Source organism: Phocoena sinus, chromosome 13 (assembly GCF_008692025.1).
Source record: "Phocoena sinus isolate mPhoSin1 chromosome 13, mPhoSin1.pri, whole genome shotgun sequence".
Classification (NCBI taxonomy): domain Eukaryota; kingdom Metazoa; phylum Chordata; class Mammalia; order Artiodactyla; family Phocoenidae; genus Phocoena; species Phocoena sinus.
Window position 1 is genome coordinate 19,216,878 of NC_045775.1, and position 12,741 is coordinate 19,229,618.

At 39.8% G+C, this 12,741-nt stretch overlaps 1 protein-coding gene across 1 annotated transcript in view; it reads left to right on the top strand.

Annotated features, from left to right (window-relative positions):
• The window catches only part of NCOA1 (nuclear receptor coactivator 1), a 262,458-nt gene that overhangs the window by 215,399 nt on the left and 34,318 nt on the right, over positions 1-12,741 (top strand). Inside the window, 1 exon segment of the mRNA XM_032652699.1 lies at positions 4,204-4,518. Within this exon segment, the coding sequence (XP_032508590.1) occupies positions 4,204-4,518 (315 nt within the window).

The window sequence follows — 12,741 nt, forward strand, 5'->3', positions numbered from 1 at the left end:
ATTTTCATTTTGGATGATCTGTTCATTGGTGAAAGTGACGTGGTAAAGTCCCCTACTATGATTGTGTTACTGTTGATTTCCCCTTTTATGGCTGTTAGTTTTTGCTTTATGTATTGAGGTACTCCTATGTTGGGTGAATAAATGTTTATAATTGTTATATCTTCTTCTTGGATTGATCCCTTGATCATTATATAGTGTCCTTCTTTGTCTCTTGTAATAGTCTTTGTTTTAAAGTCGATTTTGTCTGATAAGAGAATTGCTACTCCAGCTGTCTTTTGATTTCCATTTGCATGGAATATCTTTTTCCATCCCCTCACTTTCAGCCTTTATGTGTCCCTAGGTCTGAAGTGGGTCTCTTGTATACAGCATATATACGGGTCTTGCTTTTGTATCCATTCAACCAGTCTATGTCTTTTGGTTGGAGCACTTAATCCATTTATATTTAAGGTAATTATTGATATGTATGTTCCTATTACCATTTTCTTAATTGTTTTGGGTTTATTATTGTAGGTCTTTTCCTTCTCTTCTGTTTCCTGCCTAGAGAAGTTCCTTTAGCATTTGTTGTAAAGCTGGTTTGGTGGTGCTGAATTCTCTTAGCTTTTGCTTGTCTGTAAAGCTTTTAATTTCTCCGTCAAATCTGAATGAGATGCTTGCTGGGTAGACTCATCTTGGTTGTAGGTTTTTCTCTTTTATCACTTTAAATATGTCCTGCCACTCCCTTCTGGCTTGCAGAGTTTCTGCTGAAAGATCAGCTGTTAACCTTTTGGGGATTCCCTTATGTGTTACATGTTGTTTTTCCCTTGCTGCTTTTAATATTTGTTTTTTGTATTTAATTTTTGATAGTTTGATTAATATGTGTCTTGGCGTGTTTCTCCTTGGATTTATCCTGTATGGGACTCTCTGTGCTTCCTGGACTTGATTAACTATTTCCTTTCTCATGTTAGGGAACTTTTGAACTATAATCTCTTCAAATATTTTCTCAGTCCCTTTCTTTTTCTCTTCTTCTTCTGGGACCCCTATAATTTGAATGTTGGTGCATTTAATGTTGTCCCAGAGGTCTCTGAGACTGTCCTCAATTCTTTTCATTCTTTTTTCCTTATTCTGCTCTGCAGTAGTTATTTCCACTATTTTATCTTCCAAGTCACTTATCTGTTCTTCTGCCTCAGTTATTCTGCTATTGATCCCTTCTAGAGAATTTTTAATTTCATTTATTGTGTTTTCATCTCTGTTTGTTTGCTTTTTAGTTCTTCTAGGTCCTTGTTAAATGTTTCTTGTATTTTCTCCATTCTGTTTCCAAGATTTTGGATCATCTTTACTATCATTATTCTGAAGTCTTTTTCAGGTAGACTGCCTATTTCCTCTTCATTCGTTAGTCTGGTGGGTTTTTGCCTTGCTCCCTCATCTCCTGTGTTTCTCTGTCTTCTCATTTTGCTTAACTTACTGTGTTTGGGTTCTCCTTTTCGCAGCCTGCAGGTTCGTAGTTTCCATTGTTTTTGGTGTCTGTCCCCAGTGGCTAAGGTTGGTGTTGGTCAGTGGGTTGTGTGGGCTTCCTGGTGGAGGGGACTAGTGCCTGTGTTTTGGTGGATGAGGCTGGGTCTTGTCATTCTGGTGGGCAGGTCCACGTCTGGTGGTGTGTTTTGGGGTGTCTGTGGCCTTATTATGATTTTAGGCAGCCTCGATGCTAATGGATGGGGTTGTGTTCCTGTGTTGCTAGTTGTTTGGCATAGGATGTCCAGCACTGTAGCTTGCTGGTCGTTGAGTGGAGCTGGGTCTTAGCGTTGAGAGGGAGATCTCTGGGAGATTTTCGCCATTTGATATTATATGGAGCTGGGAGGTCTCTTGTGGACCAGTGTCCTGAACTTGGCTCTCCCACCTCAGTGGCACAGCCCTGACGCCTGGCTGGAGCACCAAGAGCCTGTCCTCCACACAGCTCGGAATGAAAGAGAGAAAAGAAAGAAAGAAGAAGATAAAATAAAATTAAATTTATTAAAATTAAAAATATTTAAGAAAAAAATTATTTTTAAGTAATTAAAAAGAAAAAAGGACAGACAGAACTCTAGGACAAATGGTAAAAGCAAAGCTATACAGACAAAATCACACAAAGAAGCATACACATACACACTCACAAAAAGAGAAAAAGGAAAAAAATATATATATCGTTGCTCCCCAAGTCCACCACCTCAACTTTGGGATGATTCGTTGTCTATTCAGGTATTCCACAGATGCAGGGTACATCAAGTTGATTGTGGAGATTTAATCCGCTGCTCGTGAGGCTGCTGGGAGAGATTTCTCTTTCTCTTCTTTGCTCGCACAGCTCCTGGAGTTCAGCTTTGGATTTGGACCCGCCTCTGCGTGTAGGTCGCCTGAGGGTGTCTCTTCTTCGCTCAAACAGGACGGGGTTAAAGAAACAGCTGATTCGGGGGCTCTGGCTCAGTCAGGCTGGGGGGAGGGAGGGGCACGGACTGTGGGGCTAGCCTGCAATGGCAGAGGCTGGCGTGACTTTGCACCAGCCTGAGGTACGCCGTGTGTTCTCCTGGGGAGGTTGTCCCTGGATCACAGGACCCTGGCAGTGGCGGGCTGCACAGGCTCCTGGGAAGGGAGGTGTGGAGAGTGACCTGTGCTCGCACACAGGCTTCTTGGTGGCCACAGCAGCAGCCTTAGTGTCTCCTGCCCGTCTCTGGTGTCCACACTCATAGCCGCGGCTCGCGCCTCTCTCTGGAGCTCCATTAAGCGGCGCTTTTAATCCCCTCTCCTCGCGCACCAGGAAACAAAGAGGCAAGAAAAAGTCTCTTGTCTCTTCTGCAGCTCCAGCCTTTTTCCCGGACTCCCTCCCTGCTAGCTGTGGCGCATTAGTCCCTTAAGGCTGTGTTCACGCAGCTAACCCCAGTCCTCTCCCTGCGATCCAACCGAAGCCCGAGCCTCAGCTCCCAGCCCCCGCCCGCCCCGGCGGGTGAGCAGACAAGCCTCTCGGGCTGGTGAGTGCTGGTCGGCACCGATCCTCTGTGCGGGAATCTCACCACTTTGACCTCCGCACCCCTGTTACTGTGTTCTCCTCCGCGGCACCGAAGCTCCCCCTCTCCGCCACCCACACTCTCCACCCGCGAAGGGCCTTCCTAGTGTGTGGAAACCTTTCCTCCTTCACAGCTCCCTCCCACTGGTGCAGGTCCCGTCCCTATTCTTTGTCTCTGTTTTTTCTTTTTTCTTTTGCCCTACCCAGGTACGTGGGGAGTTTCTTATCTTTTGGGAGGTCTGAGGTTTTCTGTGTTCAGTAGGTGTTCTGTAGGAGTTATTCCACATGTAGATGTATTTCTGATGTATTTGCGGGGAGGAAGGTGATCTCTGCGTCTTACTCCTCCGCCATCTTAAAGCTCCTCCTTCTCTCATAAAGAAGGCTCAGAAATTCTTGGGTGGGTCCAAGGGGGGCAGAAGGTGGCTGTGGGGTCAGCTGGTGGCCACAATTATCACATGGCTCCCTCTGATAGGTCTGCAACGCGGTGTGGAATAGTGAATAAAAGGGTCAGTTCATCCTCAGGGTTCCTATGATTCAGTCTAGAGGCCGCCATCAGTATTTTTTTTAATGGAGTAGAACAATGTAGAATACAGAGTATCAGAATGCAGAAAAAGGGGAAGTTATGTTTCATGAAACTCTGTTTTCAGTTACAAACACACACACACACACACAAAATAGGTCACAATTTACATTACATTTCTTACAATGAGTAATAGTCAAAAAGTTTAACTATTGCATTCTGTTAAGTCAGCTATGAATTTTTTTTCAAATGAGATAAAAGCATGAATTCTGTATTTGAGACAGAAAAATTAATCCCTCCTTTAGGAATCTACTTCTCATGGTAACCCATTAAATGTAACATTTGTTGATTCTTAGACTTTGCAGTGAGGTTCTTTTCAAACCATTTAGCTTTATTTCATTGATGTAAGGAAGGCCCTTATTTTAACTATATTTTCATCTCTTTACTGAGATTTTAAACATCTCAGTTAATCTATTACTCCATTTCAGAAGTAACTTTTATAAGTGATTCCTTTAAGTAGCAAACTTCTGGAGAGCTTCATGAATTCATCATGAATATATTATTATGAAACTTTCTAGAGATAACATGCTCTCAGATCCAAAATCATATAGAGAAGCATGTCATTTATTGCCAGAAATTTATTTGTAAAATGTTCTGGCTTATTTTCCAACAGGGAGGTGGATTAGATGTATTATCAGAGAGATTTCCACCACAACAAGCAACACCACCATTGATGATGGAAGAAAGACCCAACATTTATTCCCAGCCTTATTCTTCTCCTTCGCCAACTGCCAATCTCTCTGGCCCTTTCCAAGGCATGGTCAGGCAAAAACCTTCACTGGGGACTATGCCTGTTCAAGTAACACCTCCTCGAGGTGCTTTTTCACCTGGCATGGGCATGCAGACCAGGCAGACTCTAAACAGACCTCCAGCAGCACCCAACCAACTTAGACTTCAACTTCAACAGCGATTACAAGGACAACAGCAGGTGAGTCCTCTTGTTCAGCTGGTGATCCTTTTTAAAGGTATGTGCTAACTCTCTCTCTCTGTAATAAGACAGCCCAATTGCTACAATAAAGGTGTCCAGTCCGCGCCCAGAACCTTTATGACTCAAAGTCATCCTTGTTCTGTTAGGATAAGAATAAGGGACATTCATTCAATTAAAGACTTCTAGCTCATAACAAAGTACTTTGATACCAACAGTTTGAAAGGAATTTACTTTTGTTTCTTGAAATAAATATTTAGGATGAACATCATATAATTATTAAATTAATAAAATTGAAACATTGATTAATTTCTAAAGTAGAGCATCAAGAGATACTGTTTATCAGACTCACAGGCTTAAAGAATGAACTTACGGTTACGAGGGGGAAGGGTGGCGGGAAAGGATAGTTAGGGAGTTCGGGATTGACATGTACACACTGCTATATTTAAAATGGATAACCAACAAGGACCTACTACTGTATAGCACAGGAACTCTGCTCAATGTTATGTGGCAGCATGGATAGGAGGGGAGTTTGGGGGAGAATGGATACATGTATATGTATGGCTGAGTCGCTTTGCTGTGTACCTGAAACTTTCACAAGATTGTTAATCGGCTCAACTCCAATATAAAATAAAAAGTTTAAAAAAGAGAGAGAGATTGTTTATAATTGAACACAAAATGAAGTTTACGTTGTTTGTAGTTAGAGTGATTAAAGCCTAATGATGTCATAATACTAGGAGAGCAGAGGAAGGGATAGTTTGGGGGTCCTGGGAGTTGTGGATGAGCTAAGTATTTTCTCTCATGACAAATAATGAGTAGGTATAGTGATATAAATATTTAAGATTGTATAAGCAGCAGTTATAGGGCTAATCATCAAGAACCCAAAACCCAAACTGTTAAAAGTATTGTTTCTGGGAAGCAGGACCAGGACTGTAGATTGTTGCTTCTTGTTATTAATCTTTTGTATTTTTTTTAACCATATGTCTATATTGCTTTGAATTTTTAAAAAAGCATTTAAAGAAATTCCCTGGAGCCTTACTAATAGACAAAGGAAGAGGAAGAAGGAGCTAAATTATATTAGACAGGCAGCATAATAAGACGGCTGTAAGAGTTAGCTCTAGTTTTAAGTCCTAGTTTTAACCTTATCTGAGGTGGGTTGATAGTCAAATTATTGAGCCTTTTAAAGCCTCTGATTCCTCATCTGTAAAAAGAATCTAATAAATAATTCCTTTACCTCATAGGTGTTGTGTAGATTAAATGAGATAATAGATGTAGAGCATAGATGTAAAGCTCTTAGCACAGTGCCTGGCATGTAGTCCAACTTAGTAAATACTAGCTATTATTATAAAATTGTATTCAGTAAATATAACAAATAATATAAAATGTGCTTCCATTCCACTTTAAAAGGAGGAAGATGATGAAAGGGAGAAAGAGAGAGATGACATAGGATGAAAAATTGTTTTTTGGGGTTTTTTTGCGTTACGTGGGCCTCTCACTGTTGTGGCCTCTCCTGTTGCGGAGCACAGGCTCCGGACGCACAGGCTCAGCGGCCATGGCTCACAGGCCCAGCTGCTCCATGGCATGTGGGATCTTCCCGGACTGGGGCACGAACCTGTGTCCCCTGCATTGGCAGGCGGACTCTCAACCCCTGCGCCACCAGGGAAGCCCAAAAATATTTTTAATGGTAGACTAAGGAATATTTTTAAATGCTGGAGTGGAATAAAGGACACAAAGAGGAATTAAGGGAAGAGAAAGAAGAAAACAGAAACAAAGGAAACAATAATACGTTCTGAGTATTATTTAAGATAAACTACTTCTTGTTATAACTTGTCATTCATTATTAGATAGCACAATAAGAAATATTTAATAGTTCCCCTGTATTGAATTTTTCACAAAATATATTTAGGGGGACTGTACTAGTTACTGAGATGCATACAAAGAATAAAAGATATAGGCAATTTTCAGAACATACAATCAGCTTGGGGTATTCAAAACATAGTGTACAGTCAGCCCTCTGTATCTGCAGGTTCCGCATCTGCAGATTAAACCAACTGTGGATCAGAAAGAGTATTTTTTAAAAATTCCAGAAAGTCCCAAAAAGGAAAAGTTTCTGGCAATGAAAACTGCCTGATAAAAGAATAAGCTTCCTTAAAGAACTCTTTGTTTTGGCAAGAATTTATGTGGTGGCTGAATCAGGGTTCTCAACCTCATCCCTATGAGCATTTGGGGACTGGTACATTGAAGGATGTTTAGCAACATCCCTGGCCTCTACCCACCAGATACTAGTAGCAACCCCTCCCCAAGCTGTGGTAACTAAAAATGTCGTCATATATTGCCAACTGTTTCTTATGGGGCAGAAGTCACCCCTGGTTGAGAAGCTCTTGGCCAGATAATCATCTTTCAGGTTTACTGTAGAAGGGCTTCTTGCTAAGGCACTGGAAGAAAATCCATTCAGGCAGATAAAGTGACAGCAAGCCTGAATTGTGTGTGTGTGCACATGTGTGCATTTTACACATATAGGCTGGGTTTGTGCTCTTCCACTGGCCTCAAGCACCACATCTCCTTTAGTAACACAAGCCTGGTGATGTGACCTTTAAAGGCTTTTGAATTTGTGTAACCAGCTCTAATCTAAGGATTACCAGCTTCTCTCTTCCCACTCCCTAACCCCCAAAGGTTAAGGTTTTGGAGGAGATAAAGGGTATGGTGATCCTTTTAGGAAGACTTCCTTGGAAGAAGTAGAATTTGACCTGCTTACTGGAAAATGGGTAGCATTTTAGTAATCTGAAAGAAGAAGCAGTTTAGAGTGAGACTGTTGTACACAGCATTAGTTAGGTTGTACACACAGTCAAGGGGAGGGGAAGATAAACTGAGTTTTTCCAAGGGCAGGAATAATTTTTCTTTAACAGAAAGTCCTTGTAGATTGCTACTTTTAGAATAATTCCTTCTACTTCTAAAAGTAACCTATTTGTTTTCTAAGGTTTTGATTTATTTGCTAAGGTTCTTTTCTCACTTGTACTAGTTCTCAAGCATTTTTCCTCTGTCCCCACCCATTTCATTTTCATGTTATCTCACAATTCAAAGAATATATAAAGCTGTAAGTTTGGAATCCCAACTCCCACACTTCTGGCAATTTTACTTCTCTTCATCGCTAAGTATTAATGTATTTTCACCTATCCTCATTGCCTTCTCTTCTGTTTTTAGACTTGCTGTTCTTTCTGCCTTGAGTTAACTCTGCCATCCTCTTTGCCACCTGGCATTCTCACCTTTCAAGGTTCCATTGAGCTCACTCATGCGCTTGGTCCCTGCCTTCAGGTCCTAGGCTAAGTTAGTTGCTCCCCCAGTGCTGCTCTACATCTCTCTATATATGCAGTATAGCGCTTGTGCGTTGCACTTCTGTATTGGCCTCTGCCACTGAACAGAGAGTTCCCAGAAAATAGAAATTTGCTCACTTTTGTAGCCTGAAAACTTTATATACTATCTTGCATATACTGAGTTTTTTGATAAATCTTTGTAAAACTTAAGGTTCATTTAAACTTATGTGCAAGGTCTGTTGAGTTTAAGAAGTATGTAGATTTTCATACTTAAGAGCCTTTTAGAACCATAATATTGCTTATCTTTATTTTTGACATGGTTCTGAATGTTTTATACTATTCCACAGTGCCTGAAAGTTGTAATTTTAATATTTATATTATATTGGGCTTTTCCCTCCAAATCAATTTGTTTTCTAATCTAATGGGAGTCAAAAAATGAATGAAACTAGAGTTGAGAATTGAGCTTTTTGGAGATAGCTGTCTGCAGCTCTTTGGATTCTCTTATAAAATTTTCATAGGCTTTCTAGTTTGCAAATAGTATATTAAAATATATTAAATGTATTAAATATGAATATAAAATACATTGATATGTCAGTGTATTTTATAAATAATTTATATATTATTAAGTACCGTATAAACACAAAACAGTATGATATTATTACTGTTATCTCTCTGAGAAGTTTATTCATATCCAATTGTTGAGTAAGAAATTCTTTAAGCAATAGGTTGTTTATCAGGAGATATCACTTCTAAGGATGCTTGTTTTGTTATTTGATAAAGTTAAGGCATGCCTATGACCTGGAATCCTAAGCCTGATATAGATATTATCTTTCAAACTAATGTTCCGTAGAACATTGTTCTAGGAGATAATAATAAATGTTAATGGCTATATGTAAGAAAGAAAGGTTCATGATAAATAAATTGCATAGTTTATCCCCTTCTTGGAGCTCTGCACTGTGCTTTGGCCAATTAAAGGCTCATAGAATTAATACAGTAAAGAAATCTGTTTCACCTTGTGTAACCCATGATTTCCAATGCTTAATACAGCACAGCATGCTATTTTCCTGGCACATCTATTAATATCCTACAGAACAATGTTCTTTAGAACACCAATTTGGGAAATGTTGGTCTAAAGTAATTACTTCTTCTAGTTAAATAAATAGTCCATTTTCTCAGACCATTTGTTTCTTATATACTGCTCTCCAGCTAATGAAATTACGTCGGATTTTCCCCAAATATGTACCCATCAGACAGGTACCCTCCAAGTCAGAAGTACCGCAACTTTTCCATTCATCTTCCAGACCTTTATAGAATGTTCCCTATTGTATATTTACTTTTTTACTCACAACAGTTTAAGACCTAGGGCCAATGTTTCTTTTCTGTCCATTATTGCATGTGTCTGAAATAACTAAGTTTTTTAAAAAAATTCTTATTGGAGTGTACTTGCTTTACAATGTTGTGTTAGTTTCTACTGTACAGCAAAGTGAATCAGCTATACGTATACATATATCTCCTCTTTTCTGGATTTCCTTGCCATTTAGGTCACCACAGAGCATTGAGTAGAGTTCCCTGTACTATACAGTAGGTTCTCTTCAGTTATCTGTTTTATACATAGTATCAATAGTGTATATATGTCAATCCCAATCTCCCAATTCCTCCCACCCCCACCCCCACGTCCCCCTTGGTATCCATACATGTGTTCTCTAGTCTGTGTCTCTATTTCTGCTTTGTAAATAAGATCATCTATACCAATTTTTTCAGATTCCACATATTATGCATTAATATACGATATTTGTTTATCTCTTTCTGACTTACTTCACTCTGTCTGACAGTCTCTAGGTCCATCCGCGTCTCTACAAATTACCCAACTTCGTTCGTTCCATTTTATGGCTGAGTAATATTCCATTGTATATATGTACCACACCTTCTTTATCCATTCATCTGTCAATGGACATTTAGATTGCTTTCATGTCCTGGCTGTTGTAAATAGTGCTGCAGTGAACATTGGGGTGCATGTGTCTTTTTGAATTATGGTTTTCTCTAGGTATATGCCCAGTAGTGGAATTGCTGGGTCATGTGGTAGTTCTATTTTTAGTTTTTTAAGGACCTTCCATACTGTTCTCCATAGTGGCTGTATCAGTTTACATTCCCACCAACAGCACAAGAGGGTTCCCTTTTCTCCACACCCTCTCCAGCATTTGTTGTTTGTAGATTTTGAGATGATGGCCATTCTGACCAGTGTGAGGTGATATCTCAAGGTAGTTTTGATTTGCATTTCTCTAATAATTAGTGATGTTGAGCATCTTTTCATGTGTTTGTTGGCCATCTGTATGCCTTCTTTGGAGAAATGTCTATTTAGGTCTTCTGCCCATTTTTGAATTGGGTTGTTTGTTTTTCTGATATTGAGCTGCATGAGCTGTTTATATATTTTGGAGAGTAATCCTTTGTCAGTTGCTTTGTTTGCAAATATTTTCTCCCATTCTGAGAGTTGTTTTATCGTCTTGTTTATGGTTTCCTTTACTGTGCAAAAGCTTTTAAGTTTAATTAGGTCCTATTTGTTTATTTTTCTTTTAATTTCCATTACTCTAGGATGTGGGTCAAAAACAATCTTGCTGCAATTTATGTCAAAGAGTGTTCTTCCTATGTTTTCCTCTAAGAGTCTTATAGTGTCTGGCCTTACATTTAGGCCTTTAATCCATTTTGAGTTTATTTTTGTGTATGGTGTTAGGGACTGTTGTAATTTCATTCTTTTACATGTAGTTGTCCAGTTCTCCTAGCACCACTTTTTTTTTTTTAAATAAATGTATTTATTTATTTATTATTTTTGGCTGCATTGGGTCTTCGTTGCTGCGCGGGCTTTCTCTAGTTGCAGCGAGCGGGGGCTACTCTTCATTGTGGTGCACAGGCTTCTCGCTGTGGTGGCTTCTCTTGTTGCGGAGCACAGGCTCTAGACACATGGGCTTCAGTAGTTGTGGCTCGTGGGCTCTAGAGCACAGGCTCAGTAGTCGTGGCGCACGGGCTTAGTTACTCTGCAGCATGTGGCATCTTCCTGGACCAGGGCTCGAATCCGTGTCCCCTGCATTGGCAGGCAGATTCTTAACCACTGCGCCACCAGGGAAGCCGTCCCAGCACCACTTATTGAACAGCCTATCTTTTCTCCATTGTATATTCTGGCCTCCTTGCTCATAGATTAGGTGACCACAGGTGTGTGGGTTTATCTCTGGGCTTTCTATCCTGTTCCATTGATCTATATTTCTGTTTTTGTGCCAGTACCATACTGTCTTGCTTACTGTAGCCCTGTAGTATAGTCTGAAGTCAGGGAGCATGATTCCTCCAGCTTCATTTTTCTTTTTTTTCTCAACATTGCTCTTGCTGTTCGAGGTCTTTTGTGTTTCCATACAAATTGTAACATTTTTTTGCTCTAGTTCTGTGAAAAATGCCACTGATAATTTGAAAAGGATTGCATTGAATCTGTAGATTGCTTTGGGTAGTATAGTCTTTTTCACAATATTGATTCTTCCAATCCAAGAACATGGTGTGTCTCTCCCATCTGTTTGTGTTGTCTTTGATTTCTTTCATCAGTATCTTATAGTTTTCTGCGTACAGGTCTTTTGCCTCCTTAGGTAGGTTTATTCCTAGGTATTTTATTCTTTTTTTTGTTGCAGTGGTGAATGGGATTGTTTCCTTAATTTCTCTTTCTGATCTTTCATTGTTAGTGTATAGGAATGCAAGGGATTTCTGTGTATTAATTTTGTATCCTGTGACTTTACTAAATTCCTTGATGAGCTCTAGTAGTTTTCTGGTGGCATCTTTAGGATTTTCTTAGTATAATATCATGTCATCTGCAAACAATGACAGTTTTACCTCTTCTTGGCAAATTTGGATTCATTTTATTTCTTTTTCTTCTCTGATTGCTGTGGCTAGGACTTCCAAAACTATGTTGAATAATAGTGGTGAGAGTGGGCACCCTTGTCTTGTTCCTGATTTTAGAGGAAATGCTTTCAGTTTTTCACCATTGAGAATAATGTTTGCTGTGGATTTGTCATATATGGCCTTTATTATGTTGAGGTAGTTTCCCTCTATGCTCACTTTCTGGAGAGTGTTTTTTATCATAAATCAGTGTTGAATTTTGTCGAAAGCTTTTTCTGCATCTATTGAGATGATCATATGGTTTTTGTTCTTCAATTTGTTAATACAGTGTATCACATTTATTGATTTGCATATATTGAAGAGTCTTTGCATCCCTGATATAAATCCCACTTGATTATGGTGTATGATCCTTTCAACGTGTTGCTGGGTTCAGTTTGCTAGTATTTTAAGGATTTTTGTATCTATATTCATTAGTGATATTGGCCTGTAATTTTCATTTTTTGGTGAGATCCTTGTCTGGTTTTCGTATCAGGGTGATGGTGGCCTTGTAGAATGAATTTGGGAGTGTTCCGCCCTCTGCAAGTTTTTGGAAAAGTTTGAGAAGGATAGGTGTTAGCTATTCTCTAAATGTTTGATAGAATTCGCCTGTGAAGCTTTCTGGTCCTGAACTTTTGTTTGTTTGAAGTTTTTTTTTTTTGCAGTATGTGGGCCTCTCACTGCTGTGGCCTCTCCCGTTGCAGAGCACAGGCTCTGGACACGCAGGCTCAGCGGCCATGGCTCACGGGCCCAGCCGCTCCGCGGCATGTGGGATCCTCCCGGACTGGGACGTGAACCGGTGTCCCCTGCATCCGCAGGCGAACTCTCAACCACTGTGCCACCAGGGAAGCCCTGTTTGAAGATTTTTAATCACAGTTTCAATTTCAGTGCTTGTGATTGGTCTGTTCCTATTTTCTATTTCTTCCTTGTTCAGTCTTGGAAGGTTGTACCTTTCTAAGAATTTGTCCATTTCTTCCAGGTTGTCCATTTTATTGGCATATAGTTGCTT